Here is a 21,123-nt window from a genome sequence, read left to right as displayed (position 1 = left end):
TTAATTCGGCCCTTCATCTTGCTTACCAGTCAGACTGGCAGGGCTGGGGGCAGCCTCTGGGCTGTTCTGTGCTCTCACACTCGGCTATGGCCACGCTGAGGAACGCCGGCTATGAGAACCTGTCTGGAAGAGCCTTTTTTTTTTTTTTTTTTAACTTATTTATTTTCAGAAAGAGAGAGCGAGCGGGGGAGGGGCAGAGAGACAGGGAGAGACAGAATCCCAGGCAGGCTCCGCACTATTATGGCAAAGCCCCAGGCGGGGCTTGAACTCACAAACCAGGAGCTGATGGCCTGAGCTGAGATCAAGAGTCAGACGATTCATCGACTGAGCCCACCCAGGAGCCCCTGGAACAGGCCACTAAAGGAGCAAGGGAGTAAAAAGCACCAGGCCCATCCCAGCCCCCAGAGAAGTAGGCTTGGAGGTCTGAGGGATAACATAAACGTGATGGGGTTCACGGCCACCTTCCCAGGAGGCCTCGGGTCAGATTTCAGGGGCTTCATTTCTCGACTTTTCACAGTATCTGCACAGCAGACCAGGAACTACTGGCAATTACCCAGTGAATTTTGGCTGTCAAGACTGTATTTCTAGCCAAAAGCTCTGGAGTCTGAAGTTTTCAGATAATCCCAGCCATGCAGAGGTATATAAAGCCTACCTCCACCTCTCTCCCTCCCTCCAGGCCTCCCGCAAAGGTCCTAACCCCCAAACCGAATGAACAGGCAGAGAAAGGCCACATCCAGTATCCATGTTGTTGGTCATGTAGCTTTATTTCATCGGTGCTCCATTTTTAATGGATTCAGGCCAGCACCCCAGAGTACAGGACTCAGTTCCTAAGGACGGCCTGACCCAGCAGTCTGCTGTTCCAGGAGGAAAAGGCTTGACTTAAAAAAAAAAAAAAATCCTTCTGAGTAGAAAATATGAAAAGTCATACAGAGCAGAGAGGTCATTCCATGAAATGATTGAAAACAGCACTGTATGGCAATAACACCGGGCTGGGGATCAGGAGACCCGCGCATCAGTCTGGGCTCTGCCTCAAACTAGCTGTGACCCCGGGCCCGTCGTTCACCCCTTGGGCCTCGCTTCCTCATCTAAAGCATTTAGCACAATTATTCTGGGAGGCACTTTCCAGGGCGACAATCTAGCCAATGCCCCCAGTGTTTGTTTGTCATCACGTCCAGGCTGCAGACATACTTGGTGTTTTTTCCTCTCCCGATGAAACCTGGGAATGGCCAGGGGGATGTCCCGGGCATATATCTTAGGCAAGTCCGGCGTCTCTGGCCATCCCGTAGAAGATGCCTCTGGCTGCGATGAGGTTGGTTGGAGAATCGAATTCAGCTATCGTCCCTTTGTCCAGGACAAGGACCCTAGCCGAAGAAAAGAAGTGGTCAGGTCTCCACCAGCTTAGCGCAGGCCCTGATTGTCCAGCGCTGCCCTTCTGGGTCCCGCTCAGGCCCTGCAGGGACATGCCAGTCCTCCCACTTCGGGCGACCCACCCAGCACAGCCGCTAGGCCACATGTGCACATTTGCAAGGCTGGTTATTTTAGCAGCTCCGTTTGCCCTCCTAGCAGATGAGACGGCTTCTGGGATCAAACACAAGCTTCCTATTCATCTCTGCTCTTCGGGGCCTCCGAAAACCTTCCCTAATGAGCCCTTCCCTCACCCGGGGTCACAGGACTGTGCGCAGGGAGCCACGGGCCTGTGCGCTGGGCCCTGTGCGTCTCCTCCTGCTTTGTGCCAACTCACAAAGGCACACGGCAGGAAACTGGGCTGCAGTGAGGCCTGACACTGGAATCTAGGACTTGGGCTGCAAATCTGGCTGCTGCTGATGGATGGATACACACACACACACACACACACACACACCTGGGATTAGAATCCCCTGCCAGTTAAACACGGGGTGCACCCGGTGCAGGGCTAACAGCCTGGCTCCCGGTGCAGTGGGGAGGCAGGAGATGAATGGGCCCCCCTGATCCGGAGACGCCCCTCGATGGCGCCCTCCCTTACGCCTCCCTTACGCACGGGGCTCCTGGACACAGGTCCCGGGAAGGAGCTTGTCTGTGCAGAGCCCTGCCTGGTCACTGCCCGAACAAGCCCGAGAGGTGCCCCTCCTCCCTTCAGTGGTTTCTCACTGTCCAGGGTGAGAACTGCTTTACCGTGGTCCTCAAAGTGCAGCACAGTGGGGGGCCGGTCCCTCTCTCCTTGTCTTGGCTCCGCTCCCCCTTCACCCCCTGCACTCTGGCCTCATGTGCCCTCCTACCTTTTCATGTCTTGCATCCTTTGCCTGAGATTTGCGTCCGTACCCCATCTCCACACCTGCTCCCCAACTCTCACTCATCTTTTAGGACCTGGCTGGGGCTTCCTTCCCTTAGGAAAGATAGTGTCCTGGCCGCCTTGTGTGGATTGGCTTCCTCCGGCCTACACACGTACCCCTGCTTCCTTCCTGCAGGCTCGAATTACACGTTTGATAGCATGAATATTGGATCGATTCTACCAGAATGGATGAGTTCCCAACCTCCAAGGTTGGTTGGAGCCTTCTACCCTCAAGGCTGTCAGTGAAGACCATCTTCGTTAGGCCTGGGGACAGAGCCTCTCGGCCCATCCATGTCCCTTGTCTGGACCCAAGGCCTGGCACCTCGGTCTGCCCTCTCTTCTCTCAGTGGGGGCTCGGATAGGGGTTGGGTAAGGATGGAACAGACAGGTGGCGGCACTGGGCATTCTCGGCTTCTGAGAATGCCCCTGGGGGCTGTGTGGGGACACTTCTGAGGCGGGGACAAGGTCTGCCCATTGCCCTGTCCACGGCTTCCTCCCTACCTCCCCATGCCCGTGGGTGTTTATTTTGTGAATAAAGCCCTATTGCTGTACCCCAACCACACTCCTTTGACATAGATTTATCACAGTTTCCTCCTCTTCCTCCTCCTGAGCCCTCACATCGCCAAGGGGGCCAGGCTGCCAGGCCAGCACCACGTCACTTCCGTGAGGCTCCCCAGCCCCCGCCCCTCACCTTGTCCTCCAGCACCGCACCTTAGCGCTGGACACAATGAGGGAATAGGTCCCAGATGTTTCTTTTGGCTGAGTGGCTGGCTCCCCAGGGAAGGCGTGAGATCCCCAGGCCAAGGCCCTTTCCCTGATCCTTAGAGGAATGTGCTACTGCTACGGAGGTTACAGTAAGGGGCTGGGGAGAAACTAACACTTCCCAGGGTCGCCCGCACTTGAAACGCTTCATCTCGCTGACTCCTTACAACAACCCCAAGAGAGAGGTTTTGCACCTTGCCCTAGGTCACACAGCAGTCAGCAGCTGCTGGGGCTGGGGCGCAGCCCTCTGCTCTCACACCCCACGGTGCCTGCTCCCATGGGTCCAGGCTGTCAGGGTCCAGCCCACCAGGGCAGGGACTCTAGGATCACGTGCCTCTCTTAGCGGCTTCATCTGTACACCCAGCTCGGGTTGTGGGAGCGAGGTACCAACAAGGGGATGGCTCCGTGGCCCCTCTAACCCAGAGGGAGCGCAGGGAGTGAAGGTTTCGTCATGATGGACCGGGATCCACCTCATAGCATTACCAGAAGGCTGGAGGGAGGCAGCCTGGGCACGATTCACAATGCCAAGGGAGCCCCGGGTGCCCCCTCCCTACATGTTGGTGACCTGAAAGTGTCCAGTATGTCTCAGAAAACATCACTGTACTGCCCACCGTGCATAGATGACTCCACTCTGACCTGCCCCTTTCCGTAACTCGAGGAGCCCTGCTCTGTCAGACAATCCCACAAACTCTTCCATGTCCGGATAACCTTAGTCGGCATGCCCCTTCTTGGTGGCCTAGATAACCCCACCAGGTCCCTCCTGGCTGAGGCACCCCACCTGGTATAGTCCATGATGGTGTTGAGCCGGTGTGCGATGGTCAGCACCGTGCAGCCCTCAAACTGGGTGCGGATGGTAGCCTGGATGAAGTTGTCAGTCTCCAGGTCGATGGCAGCCGTGGCCTCGTCTAAAACCAGGATGCGGCTCTTGCGGAGCAGGGCTCGGGCCAGGCACACGAGCTGGCGCTGGCCCACGCTGGGAACGGGGAAGGCAGGCGGCTCGAGCTGGGCGCCCCCACCGGCCCCCTGGCCGGACTCCCTGAACTGCTTCTGTCTCCGTTCCTCCCCGAAGGCCCAGGACTGGCTTTCTGTCTAACTTCTCCCATTTCTGCCTCAGTCCGGTCCTCCTGGAACACGGAGTCATGGAGGTCTGGGCCCCACGGGGGTAAGGAGGGGTCTGGGGCATTTACATTGCATTTACCGTAAATGTAAAAGGACACACGGGAGTTCAAACTTAGTATGAAACAAAAAATGTTTCAACGACATTGTGAAATCCCAGTCTGTCCCTGGCACTCCCCCCCCCCGCTTCTCCTTCTGTGTCTTTTTCTCTGTCCTCATTCCTCAATTAGTGCCATGATGCTTCTCTGCTTCTATCAGTCATTTACACTCTAGGAAGAACACACCTAAATGGCTGTTCCCGGATATTTGCACGTATTATGTCATCTTGCTGAGCCTAATATCACACAATTCAGAGAGTTATTTCCTAGCCCCATGGGGGGAATACAGGCCAGGGCTCTGTTGTGGGGACAGGAACAACGGGGACTTGGGGACTCCCAAGTCTGGTCGCCGGGGAGGCAGAGGAGAGGTGGGGCACATACCTTCAACCTCGGCCTGGAAGCCAGAGCTAGTGAACAAAGCAGGGCTGTGTTCCCAACCACAGAGGCTGCTATAACCCCACACCCAAGGACAAATACCTCAGCCTTTCCCAAAGGGGTGAGTCACCACAGCCCAAGTGAAGGCCAGGCTCTCTCGCTGGCCCATTCCCGCAGCTAATGAAGGTTTTGGCAGCCGAGTGAGCCTCCAGCTAGAACTCAGGGCTGATTTATGGTAGGACTGGCACAGGATGCGAGTTCTGCTTATTAAAGCGGCTACAAGCTCAGAGAGGGAGGAGGGGAGCTGACCTGTCTCAGACCTTGGTGTATGCGGGGACAGGGAGGGAGGGGATTATCCAGGAGAGGTGCCGACAGCAACCAGGGGTAGGAAAATGGAGCAAACCCAGCCCTGGGGTGCAGGATCTGGAAGCTTGTGCTTGTCCACCAGCCACCCCAACACGGCTGTGTAAGTGAAATCCCGTTGAAGGGCATACTCAGGACTAGCTGGGGAGGGGGGCGGGGAGCGGGGGCGTCCCACTCCTGGCTGTGATGCAGTGAGGAAAGGCTTGGGGCAAAAGCCCTGGCTTCCCTGAGTCTCTGCCCCACCCCCCTCCACTAGCTGAGCAGCTTTGGGGCAATCATTTTACGCATCCGAGCTTCATTTCTGGCCCACGGGACTGCAGTAAAGATTAAACAAGATAGTGGATGCCTAAGTGCTTTGAACACTGTTAAGTGCTGAGCAAAGGTAAAGGTTTTTGTTTTTGTTTTTGAGGTCCAGAGAGAGTCCATGGGTGGGGACCTGGCAGAATAATAAGAAAAGGAATAAGAATAGCTAAATATCTCAGAAGTGTATCCAGGCTAAGTGCTTTCTATTTCATCACAATGACCTCAAGACTGCTCTGTCCAAAGGATAGCCACTGGCCACATGTGGCTACAGAGCACTTGAACTACGGCTAAATTGGGATGTACCGTAAATGTAAAAGGACACATGAGAGTTCAAACTCAGCATGAAACAAAAAATGTAAAATATCCCTAATAATGTTTATACCAATTAGTTGTTGAAATGACAGTATTTTAGATATACTGGGATAAATAAAATGCACTATTCAAATGTATTTCATCTGTGTCTTTTCTTTCCTTTTCTTTTCTACTGGGTTCTTTTTCTTTTTTTAATGTGGCTACTAGAAAAATTTTAATTACACCTTTGTGGCTCACATTATATTTTTAGTGGGCAGCATGGTGCAAAGAGGTATGGGACTGCTAGTATCCCCATTTTAAAGCGAAGGAAGAGGTAGGACAGAGAGGTCGAGCGACTTGCCAAAAATCACACAGCTAACACAGGCATGGGAATCTCAAGCCTCTAGACTCAGGAAGAAGTGACTTCCGGCCCTCCCTCTTGCAACCCACCAGGGGCTGTGGATACAACACTGGGGTTGTAAGAAAGCAAAGAAGGGCTTGGAAAGTTCACTTTGCTCACTCGGAAGCTTCAGAAGAAATTGCAGGGCCATCGTGGGAAATATCTGTGAGCGCCCTAATGCATTGTGGGTTTTCTCTTACCTGATCCAAGGGCTTAGTACAGACCCCCACCCCAGGCCAAGCGCAGCATTGACAAGCTCGCAGGACAGGACTGAATATGGCTTTGGAATCTCGTGGTTCCAATCCCAGGCATGCCTTCACCCAGCTAGGTGACTTTGGCCCTGCCTCAGTTTTCTCATCTGCAAAGTGGGACCATCACCGCCTCTGGGGCTTGTGTGAGGCATCAGTGAGACCACACAGAATATGTTCAATATGAAACCACATCCCCTTAGCGCACGCGGGCTGCAATGGGAGTAGGAAGGGGCTGGCGTGGACTCTGTGTCATCTGATGCTAAGTCCTCTACTCCTCAGGGTGCTGTTCCTGACCCACCCCGGCCCAGCTCTTACCTGAGATTCTCCCCTCCCTCAGAGCACTGGAAGTCCAGGCCCTCTGGCTGCGAGCTCACAAAGGTGTGCAGGTGGGAGAGCTCCAAGGCTCGCCATAGGTCCTCCTCCGAGTGATACCCAAAGGGGTCCAGGTTTGTACGTAGGGATGCAGAGAACAGGACAGGGTCCTAGCGAAACAATGAGGTCTCGGAAGTGCGCTGTTCAGGCCCCATCAGGAACCATGGGCCCCAGGCCAGGGCAAAAGCAAGGCGTTGGGGGGCAGCGTTTCCTATCCTGTCCCCGGCCCTCCAGCGGGGAGGCAACGGGCAGATAAATGCCTGTGGGGAAGTGATAAACCCCAGCATTGCCAATCACAAAGTCCTCCACCAAAGCAGAAAGCGGAACTGCTAATCTGACTCCAAAGTGTCCAATCAGCAGAAAAAATACCCCAGAGGAGCCAGCAGAAGTGAAACGTAATTCCAAGTTGGGAAATAAGGAGGCCAGGACACAGCGGCTCAGGGGGATGGGGTACTTGAAGGGTCCCGCGATTCCGGTCTCCACTGGGAGCCCGGGTGGCCGGAGGGGACCAGGACAGCCTGACCCTTTCAGGTCCATGACAGGTGGCCGCTCTGTGGCTCTGCTCATGCAGTCAGGCTCTCCAGCCTCCAGGACAGAGGCGCCGGGGCCTGGACCTCAAGCTGCAGAGCAGGGTGGGGCCTGCCCCCCAGACGGCTGCCCAGTGCGGCCAGTCCATGGCAGGCTCGTACCTGGGGTATGATGGTCAGCTGAGAACGCAGGTCGTGGAGTCCGATATCTGCCACGTTGAGGCCGTCGATGCAGATTTCACCTTCCGCGGCCTCCAGGATGCGGAACAGGCAGAGGGTCATGGACGATTTGCCGGCCCCGGTGCGGCCCACGATCCCCACCTGGAGGGAGTGACGGGGGGCTTTCAGGGGGTCAGGAGGAGTCCGCCGGCATCTCCAGGGCTCCCAGACGCCTGGGCTGCAGCCTCCGCTCTCCCAGAGGCCCTGGCTGCGTCCCGGGCGCAAACCCAGCCCTCGCGCACCTTCTCGCCGCCGTGCACGCGCAGACTCAAGTTCTTGAGCACCAGCTCCAGGCCGGGCCGGTAGCGCACAGAGTAGTCCCGGAACTCCACCTCGCCCTGCTGCGGCCAGCCCGCGGGAGGACGGCTGCCCTCCACCACCCAGGGGGCCTGGCCGGGAGGGGAAGATGGGTCTGCATCAGGGTGGCCCCGCTTCCGCCTCCGGGCCCTCTCCTGCTTTTCAGTCGGCCTCTCTCTTGAGGCCCCTTCCATCCTCACCCTGCAGGGTCCCCGGGGGACAGTTCCTGGTCCCAACCCTGTGGTTCAACGTGATTCGATGAGTCCTTTATCTCTCCGCCTTTATTCCCTACAGAGCTCATAGTGCTGAACAAGTCTTTGCCCCATGAGGCCTACAGTTAGCACGAGGGTCATACCATTAACAGATCAGCACATCTGTGTAATGTAGCCAAGTGATGTGTGCTGAGAAGTGCTTGGTGTTGTAGGACAGGGTGGTCGCGGAGGGCTTCCTGGAGGAGGCGATATGTGAATAAAGACCCAAAGCGGGTGAGGCAAGAAGCCAAGTAAATATCTGGGGGAAGGGCATGCCAGGCACGGGGAACAGAAAGTGGGAATGCCTCCCCAGGTGTGTTCTGGAACACAGCGACAAAGTGAGAGGTGGGAGATGGATAGTGGGTGGCCCCTTCAGGAAGGGCTTTGCAGGCCATTTTAAGAACCATGGGGGTTTTTTTTGTTTGTTTGTTTGTTTTTGTTTTTTACTCTAAGATGCAGAGCCAGCAGAGGCCAGGCATAGAGCAATGGCATGATTTGATGTGTTTTTAAAGGAACCCTCTGGCTGCTATGAGGAGAAGGGAGAGGAGATGGTGGAAAACAGGGAAGCTAGTTGCGAGGTTCTTAAAATAAATTGGGCACGAGACGATGGCAGCCTTGAGACAGGACCAGCTACCACGTGAGAGGCCCAGTGCCACATGCAAATGTGGGGTCTCCTGTTCGATGACTATTAAGAATGTCCACGTGGTGACAGCAGAGCATTAAAGCAGATGTAAGACCCTTCCTTCTAAGCGTGGGGACCTATGTGACTCTGCAGGTCACGTAAAGCTGGCGTGCTTTGAGACAGGAGAAGCCAGACTGTCGCCGGTCAAAAAGCAAAGCAGCCAGTGTAGACCATTCTCTCAAGGAGGTGTCAAAAGCCTGGGAAACAGGGTTGGGGGCAAAGCTTTTTTGGCTATGAAGACAGATCATGTGTACGGACAGGGGGAAACGGGAACGCTAGATACCAAGAGGGAGGACTTAAATATCCCTGACAGCAGAGGATTGGGGGGGTGATAGGAGACGTCTGGGGAAGGCAGGGGGGGGGGCAACGGGGGCCCCGGGGGCAGGAGAGGCAGGCGGGGAGGAACAGGCGGGCTGGAGGCTCAAAGGAGACAGAGCAAGAGGTTGGGTCACAGAAGCCATGAGGGAGGGCCCTCCAAGAAGGCAGGGGTTGTTTTGTCTGAATGTCACTGAGAGGTTGAATGAGATGAGAACGGGAAAGTGTCCCCGAGGTTTGGGACCAGGCAGGTCATCAGTGGAGTGAGGGGGCCAGAAACCAGATGGCGGGAGGCAGATGTGATAAAGGGTGATGGGGAAGTCGCTCCCCCCCTCGCCATGTGGGCTTTAAAACAAGCTTCATGACAAAGGAGAGCAGAGACACGGGGCTGTGGGACGCAGCGGGAAGAGAGGTTGGTGCGTGTGTACAGAACGGATGCTATGATAGCTCGTGTTCGCCGGTGAATGGGAACCACCCAACAGAGGGAGCAAGCTGTAGGGGACAGAGGGTGCAGTGAGGGGGGTGAGGTCTGAAGGGGTGGACGTTGATAGCAGGAGGGACACTTCCTGCTAAAAGAGGAAGGAAGAGGTGAAGGGACCACAGGAGGGTTTGAAAAGTCTGGGGGGCAGGAAGCTTGAGGGAGTTCACATCTCCTACTCTCACTGGCGGGTCACGAAAGGTCCGTGGCTGAGCCAAGGGGAGGAAATGTGGGGGTGTGAGGAAAGAAGGTTCACCATGGATCTTTCTGGAAGTGGGATCACATGCGTTCGGGGGAAGCGAAATAGAAATACCCAGCAGTGTATGTGGTCACACACTTGAAGTAAAATCAGTGATTTTCTCCGGCAATGTCTCAGCCGCTGAGCGCCAGTGTGTAGAGGGTAGACAGGGGGGCTGGACTGGGGAGGGGTTTTGGAGGGAAGGAGGCGCAAGGGAGTCCGGAGCGTTGGCACCGGAGGAGCACAGAATCCAGGCTAGATGAGCTGGTGGACACAGGGACAAAGGTGAGTCTCAGGATGGGGGGTCCTAACAAGGACAAAGTTCTAGAAGAGCAGAGGGTTTGGGGCACGTGAGCTGGCAGGGCTGGGAAAGGGTGGTTCCAAAGCTGAACTTGAGATCTCAGAGACGTGCAGCTTCTGGGTGTGAAGCGGTTTGCTGGGAGACCATAGGAAGAAGTACGTGGAGAAAAGCGTGCACTTCCCCCTCCCACCGCCAGCAGGGGACACCTCCTTTTCCCCAGCAAATGCCATGCTGCCTCACCCCTGCTCCTTCCACCGTTTAATCTCTGGCTGGAATCTTTACCCTCTGATCACCCCTGCTGAGTTATCTTCCGCTTGTCTGCCCTCTGTGGGTGCATCACTCTGGGGCTCTTATCTTCCAGTGCAGAGTCCTGTCTTACCTCTCCCACAACATCAGAATTCGCTTGAGGATGGACCCTGTCTTGCTCAACTCTGGACCCTCTATACCTCTTAGCATAGACCTCTGGCTGATGCCCAATAAGGGTGATGATGGATGGATGGATGGATGAATGAATGAATGAATGAATGAAGAGTCCCCCGAATGAAGAGCTGACCTTGGGATGTAGGGATGATGGGCCACCAAGCACCCCTCCCCAGCTATTCCAGAATTGCCCTGCCCAAGGCTCATCCCAGTACCCACCTCAGTCTCTGTCTTGGAGTACTCCTTGACTCTCTCCACGGCCACAATATTAGACTCCAAGTCTGACATCATTCGGATCATCCAAGTCAGAGTCAATGTTATCTGGCCAAAGGGACCGGGTCATGGATACAGTGATCTCCCCTCCCCCCAACAGCTATGGGAGGAGTTCCGACTCCCTGATTATGCCTCTACACCCCAGGTGGGCCTGGGCAAGCCCATAGGTATGCCACCTGGGGCTCAATCACAATTGTATCTCAGGCAGTGACCTTGCAGACTTAACCAAGGACCACCTGGCCCAGTGTTTCTCAAACTTTAATATGTACGAGAAAGATTTCCCGGAGAATCTTGTTAAAACGTGGCTTACGATTCAGTAGGTCTGTGGTGGGACTTGAGATGCTGCATTTTTTAAAAAAATCTTATTTTGAGAGAGAGAGAGAATCCCAAGAAGGCTCTGTGCTATCAGTGCAGAGCCCGATATGGGGCTCAGTCTCCTAGTTCACGAGATCACGACCTGAGCCGAAACCAAGAGTCAGACGCTTAACCCACTGCGCCGCCCAGGCATCCCGAGATTCTGCATATTTAGCAAGTTCCCAGGTGATGTTGATGCCACTGGTCCCTGGACCACTCTGTGTACCAAGGAGTCCTGATAGACATACAGAATCCTGAGCCCCATCTTGGACCTGCTGTATCTGAATCCAGATTCATAACACAGGGCAGTTTGAGAAGGACTCATTTATCCAGATCGTCCTTTGTTTACTAAAGCATTCCAGACTTGAGCCCTCTGAGGCATTGAAAATGTGATCGAAGTCACAAGAATGCCACTTGCAGCTATTTAAGATTTTATTTTTAAGTAATCTCTATACCCACCGTGGGGCTTGAACACACGACCCTGAGATCAAGAGTCGCACGTTGCACCGACTGAGCCAGCCGGGTACCCCACCATTTGTAGTTACTTAAGCCTTTGATAATACAGACTGATGTCAGGTGCCCAGCCTTCCCTCCCGTCCCGGCTCCCGCCACCTTCTCTGTGTACTTTCTCTGCAAACCTGTGAAATGAAGTACATTCCAGCCCTCCACTTCCCCGCCCCAGGACAGCTGTCAGGGTTGACCTTCTAAATCTCATGCATAGTCAGGACAAACTCTGTCCTTCGGGGCCAAGCGCCAAGACAATTTCTCCAAAGCCAACACCTGAAGTAGAGAACTGGATTCTTCCGGGTTCTTACCAAATTTTGTTCCTTCCTCCACAAAGACCTGTTCACCCTGCATTACAATCCCCCGTTGTTGCGAGGGTCTCTCGGTGCCTGACTGTGAGCTCATAGTCCTGATGAGCAGAACCTGGGGCTGGTGCTCATATCGGGCAGAGCAAAAGCTCCGGGGATGCTTGTGACACCTGTGTTGTCTCTGCCCCAGTTGTGGCCCCGACCCTGGGGCCCAGACCCCCGCGTACCTGTAGGGCGTAGGACACAGAAAGGCCCACCAGCCCCGGACTCAGGCTGTTTCTGCCAATCACAGCAAAGAGTGCGGCAAAGAGCACAACACAGTTCCCCACGAATTCCACCTGGACCCCCAGCCACCTGCGGGAACAGGACAAGGAGGAAGTGGGGCAGGTGCAGGAAGGGGGCAGTTTCCTGTGTAGGGGGAGGAGAGCCGGAACCCGGAGCTCCAGGGCCTGCCCGCAGAGACCCTGGCGGGAGCTCCTGGAGAAGCAGGGGGTGGGGAAGGAGGAGGCTTATGACCTGTTGGAGGCAATGTAGGGGTAGGAGCTCCTCAGGTTGATGTCCACCTTAGCATCACTAATGGCGTTGAAGTCCTGGCTGCGGCCGTAGGCCCGAATGACGCTGGAGCCAGTCACTGTCTCTGAAAAGTGGGAGTAAATGGGCGAGCGGCTGACGGATTCCAGCCTCTTCAGTTGCCGCGACGTAGCCACATAGAAACGCTGGCAGAGGATGGAGAAAGAGCTTGGGGTCAGCACCGTGCGCAGGACCCCTAACTCAGTCCTGCATGCCCTCTGAACCCATCTGGGCCTCCTTCCAGCCAGCCCCACTACCCATAAGACTTTGCTTCCTTTCCCTACCTGATGTGGCTCCATGAACTCATACCCTTTCCCCCTGGTCAGCTCTGCTCAATCTTCCGGGCCACTTCCTCCACGAAGCCCTTCCTGATTCCCTCTCAGCTCCCAACCCCCTACCCCCCTGGTAGGGGCCTGGATTGCAGTACTGACCTTGCTTGGTCTCCTAAATCAGTGACTATGCCTGTCTCCACTGAGGGGTCCCAGCAAGGGGCTCACATAGTCAGAATATCACAAAATTTGCAAAAATAAGATAATTTTGTATTCTTTTCCTTAAAGAGCTTTTTCCACACCCCAAGTCCAGTTTTTTAAAACTTCAGCCCCACACAAACACTCTTCTGCCTCCAGCTTCCTTCCTCTACCCTGTGTGGGCCCCAAGACGGCCAGGGCCTTACAGGATGGGTGTCTGAGAGTCTCGTGTCCCTGCACAGAACACAGCCCAGATCAGGGTCTCCCCATAAGGGCCTGGGCTTCCAGCCACCTGTGGGTTACCTTCATCAACTGATTAAGCTCAAGGCAGGACAGGGGCTCAGAAACGCAAATGACTTCTACAATGAGCTGTAGCTGAATGTTACCAGTCATCTATGTTAAAAACATATATGCACATGTATGTTTAGATATGCATCAAAGAAGGGAAAGATAATGTGTCTCGCATGGTTAACAATTTTTGTTTAAAAATAGGCAGCAGAGGGGCACCTGGTTGGCTCAGCCTGTTAAGCATCCTACTCTTGATTTCAGCTCAGGTCCTGATATCACGGTTCCTCAGTTCCGGCTCTGAATCGGGCTCGACGCTGACAGTGAGGAGCCTGTTTGGGATTCTCTCTCTCTCTCTCTCTCTCTCTCTCTCTGCCCCTCACCTGCTAACTCTCTCTGTCTCAAAATGTAAGAAGAAAAAATAGGCAGCAGGAAGGAGTTTCAGGGTCAGTCACAATTTACAAGGATTTCATTTTACCCTAACAACAACCTTAAGAGGTGAGTTTTATGACTCTCTTTTACAGGTGAGGAAAAGGAATTTCAAAGAAGTAGAGTAACCCACCACGGTCCCTAACCAAATCCAGCTGTAAGTTCCCTGGGTCCCAGCCCCGCCCACTCTAGCGCCCCGCCCACACCGTCGCCCCGCCCCCGGAGGGCCACGCCCACACAGAGGCCCGCCCCCTCTCCGGCGGCGGCGGCGCACCTGCACCAAGATGTAGAAGACAGCCAGAGGCAGGGTGACCACAGCGAAGAGCGGCGTGCTAACCACGACGACCACGAGGGCGGAGATGGAGTTGTAGAAGGAGGTCAGCAGCAGGAGGATGGTGGGGGCCAGAACCTCATCGATGACGTAGATGTCCTTGGAGAAGCGGTTGAGGATACGGCCGGAGGGCGTTGTATCGAAGAAGGACTGTGGCGAGCGCATCTTGTTGCGCAGCAGCGCCTGGTGAAGCGAGCGTGCAGCCTGGACACTCCCCACCGTCAGCGTCATGGCTGACACCATCACCAGGAGCCCTGTTGGTAGAGGCGGAGAGGTGCTCGTTCACCGACCAGGTGGCGGCATGCAGGGGCAGGTTGGGAGGTAGGGGGTGGCCACGGTGGCTAGGAGGCTCAGAGACAGAGCGCTGCTGGGATGAGCCAGAGACGCCCAGAGGCGGGTGGACTGTTAGGGTGGATTCGGGAGGCACTGGGGCCAGGCAATGGCTGTGATGGTGGAGGGAGACACAGAGGCAAGGCTGTCGTTTGAGGGACCCAGCCGCCCAGATGTGAGGAAAATACCTTCTAGCTATCTCTGCATGCTCACCTTGCAGAATTCCCAGGGCGGCATAGACACCCAGCCTCGTGGAAGTGTTATTCTGGCGGCTACCCGCTGCTGCCTCATTGGTCCAGGCACTGAGCCACACGTTGGCCCCAATGGCAGCCGCACTTTGACCCGGGTACAGAAGACAGGTGGCCACTATGGTATAGAGCCCCATGGCCTTGGCATAATCCCAGAACATGCTCAGCTTCACCTGCATCCCGTGGCGGTCAAGGACAGAGGACTCCCGTGAGCCCCGGCACTGCTGGGGGCCTGCCCACCCTCTCCAGCCTTCCTTGTCCACCCTACTCACAGTGCCTGTCGCCGTCTTCTCCTCCTGGATCAGTGCCCCACTCGCCTTCACCTCTGCTGCCTTTACTACCTTCTCCGTTGAACCTAGGCGTCTCCGGAGCACAGCCCGGCCCTGGCCCTCGCCCTCTGATGACATGACACTCAGCTGTCTGTGAAGGCAGCTGGTCAGGCCCAGAGAGGTGGTCTCCAACAAACCCACAGGCAGAGCCCCAGGGGGGTCAGGCTGTAGCTGGAGGCCCGGGTGGGGGTGTCAGGGAGAGAGCACCCACACGTGCCCCACCCAGCCGGGTAGAGAGAGGGCGCCAGAGAGATCTCAGGAGCTCACCTCAGAAACTGCTTCTGGACCTCATACATGACTGGCTCGTTATCCGTCAGGTCTGTGTGATTGCTCAGCGTGTCCTCGATCAGCAGCACCTCCTCATCGCCCATGTCCTCCAAGACTGCAGCAGTGGGGGGAGAAAGGAGAAGCGGTTGGCTAGCTTGCCCTGCAGGCCGCTAGTGTTCCCCGATCTCCAAGCCCCGGCAAGAGGCCCGGATGGACAAGCACGAGAGGCATGGAAGGGCAGCCGAGAACAAGAACAAAAATAAATGATCAGTTTTGTGCTAGGGGGTGGGGGAGAAGCCAGAAGGGAAAACTTAGGTGGGACAAGGAGAAAAACTTCCCTTCCGGGACTATGGAGAAGGGGCCTCAGATATGAGGGTCAGGAGTCTGGGCTCTGGAGGCAGACTGGCTGAGCTCCAGTGTCACTTCCTCACTGCATGACTTCAGGCAGGCATGTCGAATGGGGATAATAATAGTACCCACTTCATCGTGTCATTGTCATTGTGAGGATTAAAGGGAAGAATGTGTGTCAAGTGCTTAGCAAGGGGCCCAGCACTTAGTAAATGTTCAAGTCATGTTAGCTGTCTAGCCAGCAGTAGGCAAGAAAACTCAGGAGAAGGTCTGTAAGCCAGCCCAGAGGTGGGGGCTGGGGACCCAGGACGGACAACAAAGCGGGGGTCTTCTGGGCCCAGAGACTTCAAAGCGCTCCATGAGGACAAGGACTTTTCCATTTGTTTGCTGCCATCCCTCAGTGCCGAGAGTAGTGCTAGGATGTCGTAATGTCTCAGTCAACCTTTGCTGGTAACTAACTGACTTTTCCAAGCACTTGCAGATTTATCGGATGACTTCTCTGTGAAATAGCCTTGACGTTGAGGCAGGGCCTGGGCCCTCATGCGCTTTGGACCCAAGGGAAAAGTGGGGCTCTGAGGCCTGAGCTGCTGATAAGGTCACACGGGGAAGAGGAGGGGGGAGGCACTTGGCTACATCCAGTTCCGTTTCCCTCTTGGTGATGTCTGACTGTCACGCAGATGGTCCGAGTTCCTCGGGACCTCCCTTGTGCGACACTGAGCCCAGCAACAGACACCCCAAGGCAGGGGAGATGCTGGGGGCGGGCACAGGAATGTGGAGGGTCAGGGAGGGTTACCGGTCCTGCTGCCCTCCTTCAGATTCTCCTCATCCTCATCAGGTGCGTAGTTGCAGAGGAAGTTGGCAAAGGAGCCGCTGCGCTGCAGCAGGGCTGGGTAGGAACCCGCCTCAGACACCTGCCCGTCAGCCAGCACTATGATGAAGTCCATCTGGGGCAGGAAGCTGATGCTGTGTGTCACCAGCACCCGTGTCTGCAGAGAAGACAGCAGGCTATCATTGCCCCCGTCCTCAGCCCACACACCCCTGGCATAGGCATGGGGTGAAAGTCATCTCACGCCCCTAGCACAGACACAGGAGTGAAAGTCACTCACCACAGAGTGAGTGTGAGGGCCCATATGCCAGGGAGCATGGACAGGCACATCAGTGACTTACCCCAGGCTCACTGCAGCCGGCTCGGTGCCTCTGGGGTGTGCCCCTCGCCCTGGGTTTCCCCTGCCACCCAACAGACATTCCTGCTTCTCAGGCTTCCCATATCTCCGGGTCTCCTCTGAACCCCTTGGCCTCCCACCCTAGATCTCTCCATAACCACCCCCCCCAACCTCCTGGAGGCCTCACCTTGCCTGCCAGCACACCTTCAGGCCCTATGACTTGGTCAAAGATATGCTTGGCCACATGGGAATCCACAGCTGACAGTGGGTCATCCAACAAAAAAAGGTCAGCTTCACTGTAAACAGCTCGGGCCAGACTCACCCGCTGTCGCTGGCCCCCAGACAGGTTAATGCCCTGGATGGAGGAGAGAGGCGGGGGGTGTGTACTGGGTAGAAGGGAGTCAGACAGACAAAGGCCCTGTCCCCGTCATTCAACGAAGCAGACCTCTCAATTCTCATTTGATATGCCTCTTGTCCCTGTGAAGCTCTGAGGCCACAGAAGAAGAGGTGGTGGCTCTCAAGAGTCCAGCCAGGGCAGGTGAGGACATCTGCTCCCTTTGCTTCACTACCCTGCCCAGCTGCCTGTATACTCTGAAAGGCTGGAAATCCCCCACGAGGTCCTTAATAGACCTTTTAATCTGCCACTGTCCATGTACTTTGCAGGTGACTTTCATAACAGGGATCTCATTCGATCCTCATGTCAGCCATTTCAGCCCCATTTTTCAGATGAAGAAATTTGAGCCCAAGATGTTGATGACTTTGTCCAAGGTGCTGAACTCTCAAGAGCAGAAGCCAAAATGGAAACCCAGTACCGCCCCCCAAATTCGTTAACCCTAAGATTGTTCAGGAGCCAGAGGAGAGAGAAGATTTCTCCTTAAGCCCATGATGTGGAAACTGAGGCACACAGCAGCAGGGCTGGGCCCTGAAAGCAGACCCCAGAGGTGTGTCCTGCCTTCTCACCTCCAGCTTCCCTCATTCCCTCTAGAACAGGCCCCAGCTTTTTCAGGTACTCTGAGAAATGGACCCAGAGTGGGGCGAGAAGTAGCAAATGTGGGATGGGAGCTAAAGATGCAGAAGCAGGGGGTGGGCACACAGCTGTAGTGACTGAGGCACATGAGCACATCTGCATTCAACGAACCAGTCTTTTTTGAGTGCCTATTGAGTGCTGGGCACTAAATTAGGTTGGTGTGTGTGCAAGGTTAGCGTAGCTCCAGGAGAGATGGGAAGGAGGGGTTGCATCATAGATGGGGAGGTCTTCTTTGGGTTCCTATAACCTCAGACTCCCATCCCCACTGCCAGGCTCAAGTCCTCATTGCTTCCCCCAGACGACTATGAACGCCTTCTCACTGGTTCCTGTGACCTTGGGCCCCTTCACACTGCAGTCAGGGCAGCTTTACAAAATTCGGGTCATGTCCCTACTTAAACCCTCCATGGACAAGTTGAACATCAAGATAAGCGACCATAGTAGTGGATTATAATCCATTGAATCAAATAAGAATCCTTGAGCTCATATTGACATAAAGAGATTAATAAGTAAAAAAGGGGGAGGAGGGGAAAGCTCTTTTTAATTTTTTTTTATATTTGAGAGAGAGATAGAGACAGAGCACAGGCAGGGAGGAACGGAGAGAGGGAGACATAGAATCTGAAGCAGGCTTCAGTCTCTGAGCTGTCAGCACAGAGCCCGACGCAGGGCTTGAACTCAAAAGCAGTGAGATCATGACCTGAGCCGAAGTTGGACATCCAACCGACTGAGCCACTCAGGCACCCCGGGAAGAAGCAAAGCTCTTTTTTAGAATAGAATGCCAGCTAATAACTGTAGAAGGAATGGGGCTGGGAAATCACCATTTTGCAAACACGATAATAATAAACACTGACTCAGGCAAGAATCCTCAATGAAAGTTGTAAACGAAATCACCAATGAAAGACACCACCTCAATCAAGTGATCAAAGTTAGCCTTGTCAATAATAAGGCATGAGCTGACATGTGCCTCCTGCTATGATGCACCAGTAAGGACATAATATTACTTCTTTGATACTTTCCCCCAAAACATATAATCTAACGTAATTGTGTTCAAATTGAGAGACTTTCTACAAAATAGCTGGCCTGTACTCTTCAAAAGTGTCAAGGTCCTAAAAGACAAAGCCTGAGGAATTATCCATATTGACAGAGAATAAAGAAATGTGACAACCAGCTACAGTTCATGATTCTCACTGGATCCTCGCCCAGGAAAGAAAACAGCTAAAAAACACATTTACAGGGACAAATGAGGACATGCGAATACAGACAGTAAGTTAAATAGTAATAGTGTGTCAATGTTAAATTTCTTGATTTTGATAATTCACCTATAGTTATGTTAGAGAATGTGTGTTTTGAGGGAATCCACATGAAAATCGTTAGTGTAAATAAACCTCCTGAGCTGAAACTGTAAAACTCTTAGAAGAGAGCATAGGGGGAAAATTTCATCAGGTTTGGCGATGATTTTTTGGATGTGACACTAAAAGCACAGGCAGTAAAAGTAAAAAAGATATACTGGATCACATTAAAATGGAAAACTTTTGTGCATCAAAGGACACGATCAACAGAGTGAAAAGGCAACTTCCAGAAGAGGAGAAAATATCTGCAACTCATATATCTGATAAGGGATTAATATCCAGTATACGTAAGGAACTCTCAGGGCATCTCGGTGGCTCAGTTGGCTAAGCATCCAGCTTCAGTGCAGGTCATGATCTCACAGTTTGTGGGTTCAATCCCTGCATCAGGCTGTGTGCTGACAGCTCAGAGCCTGGAGCCTGCTTCAGATTCTGTGTCCCCCTCTCTTTCTCTGCCCTTCCTCCGCTCATGCTCTGTCTCTCTCTGTCTCAAAAATAAATAAAAAATGTTAAAAATTAAAAAAAAAAAAGGAACTCTCACACATCAACAACGGAAAACCAAATAACTGGATTAAAAATGACAAAAGGACTTGGGGCGGGTGCCTAGGTGGCTCAGTCAGTTAAGTGTCTGATTTCAGCTCAGGTCATGATCTCATGTGGGTGAGTGGGTATGAGCCCTGCATTGGGACTGTGCTGACAGTTCAGAGCCTGGAGCCTGCTCTGAATTCTGTGTCTCCCTTTCTCTCTGCCCTTCCCCCCAAAAAATAAACATTAGAAAAAAAATTTTTGAATGAGCAAAGGACTTGAATAGACATTTCTCCAAAGAAAATACACAAATGGCAACAAACACAAGAAAAGGTGTTTAACATCACTAATCATGAGGGAAATGCAAGTCAAAACCACAAGGAAATATCACCTCACACCCATGAGAATGGCTGGTATTCAAAACCCAAACAGCCCCTTTCCCAAGAAAACAACAGCGCTGGCCAGGATGTGCGGAAGTTAAAATCCTCCTGCACTGTTAGGGGGAATATAAAATGGTGCCACCGCTATGCAAAGAGGCATGGCATTTACTCAAAAAATTAAAAAAAAAAATAGAATTACCTTGTGATTTAGCAACCCCACTTCTGGGTATACACTCAAGAAATATTTGCATACCCGTGTTCATAGCAGTAGTATTCACAATAGCTAACGGGTGGAAGCGATCCAGGTGTCCACTGACAGGTGAATGGATAAACAAAATGTGATCTACATACATAATAAAATATTAACTTGAAAAAGGAAAGAAGTTCTGACACATGTAACAACACGGATGAACCTTGAGGATATTACACGAGGTGAAATAAGCCAGTCACACACACACACACACAAAGGCAGATTCTATATGATTCCATTTATATGATGTACCTGGAGTAGTCAACTTCCTAGGGACAGGAAATAGAATGGAGGATGCCAGAGGCTGAGGGGAGGAGTGGGGTGCATGGGGAATTGGCCATACAGCAATGTGGATCGACTTACCACTGCTGACCTGTACAATTAAAAATGGTTAAGATGGTAAATTTTATGGTATGTAAATTTGGCAACAATGAAAAATAAATTAATTTAAAAAATTTTCACTGATGCCCCATGGTTTTAGGGTATAGACCCAAACCTTAACCAAGGTCTTTAAGGTTCTGCCTCGCCCCATACCCTCCCCACCTCTTTCTAACCTTCAGTTTCACCAAACTGCACCAGAATGCCAATCCAATCACCGTTCCTTGGCTCACACCTTGGAAGGCTTTCCATCACTCTTGATAAAAGCCCACCAGGCCTTACATGACCTGGCTGTCTGGACACCTCAGTGGCCTCGCCTACTCCTCCTCATGACCCTGCTCACTCCACTCCAGTGGCGCTGGCCTCCTTGTGAATCCTGACTGCCTCAATACATTCCTGCCTCAGGGACTTTGCACTTACTGCTCTCTCTGCCTCAAATGTCCCCAGATGGGGCTCCATGTCCCCAGATATGGACCACTTCCTCACTTTGTTCTCAGCGAGGCTTTCCCAAGGCATCGTAACAACACAGCCCTGCACATATTCCTATATCCCTTTCATGTTTCATTCTTTCCCCTTAACATTTATCTAATATATATTTTACGTATTTATCTTGCTTATCGTCTCTTTTCCTCACTAGAATATAAGCA

General features: G+C 53.3%; 1 protein-coding gene across 3 annotated transcripts in view; it reads right to left on the bottom strand.

Moving 5' to 3' along the window:
- Positions 1–887: 887 nt before the first annotated feature.
- ABCC3 (ATP binding cassette subfamily C member 3) overlaps positions 888–21,123 on the bottom strand; it is a 44,517-nt gene continuing 24,281 nt past the window's right edge. Inside the window, exons 18-31 of one of the 3 annotated variants that reach the window (XM_039227876.1) lie at positions 16,761–16,928; positions 16,204–16,396; positions 15,063–15,177; positions 14,739–14,886; positions 14,432–14,639; positions 13,832–14,142; positions 12,323–12,522; positions 12,034–12,160; positions 10,587–10,688; positions 7,628–7,774; positions 7,329–7,487; positions 6,583–6,749; positions 3,849–4,043; positions 888–1,361 (exon numbers count right to left, since the gene is read on the bottom strand). In XM_039227876.1, coding sequence (XP_039083807.1) covers positions 1,253–1,361; positions 3,849–4,043; positions 6,583–6,749; positions 7,329–7,487; positions 7,628–7,774; positions 10,587–10,688; positions 12,034–12,160; positions 12,323–12,522; positions 13,832–14,142; positions 14,432–14,639; positions 14,739–14,886; positions 15,063–15,177; positions 16,204–16,396; positions 16,761–16,928 — 2,349 coding nt within the window. In that variant the 3' untranslated portion in view covers positions 888–1,252. Of the gene's footprint in view, positions 1,362–3,848; positions 4,044–6,582; positions 6,750–7,328; positions 7,488–7,627; positions 7,775–10,586; positions 10,689–12,033; positions 12,161–12,322; positions 12,523–13,831; positions 14,143–14,431; positions 14,640–14,738; positions 14,887–15,062; positions 15,178–16,203; positions 16,397–16,760; positions 16,929–21,123 lie in introns of those variants that run through there. The other 2 variants (XM_039227877.1, XM_039227878.1) reach the window with 2 other exon arrangements.

This window comes from Hyaena hyaena, unplaced genomic scaffold (genome assembly GCF_003009895.1).
Source record: "Hyaena hyaena isolate Hyena2069 unplaced genomic scaffold, ASM300989v1 scaffold_29, whole genome shotgun sequence".
Lineage (NCBI taxonomy): Eukaryota > Metazoa > Chordata > Mammalia > Carnivora > Hyaenidae > Hyaena > Hyaena hyaena.
This window is presented reverse-complemented; position numbering and strand designations above follow the sequence as displayed.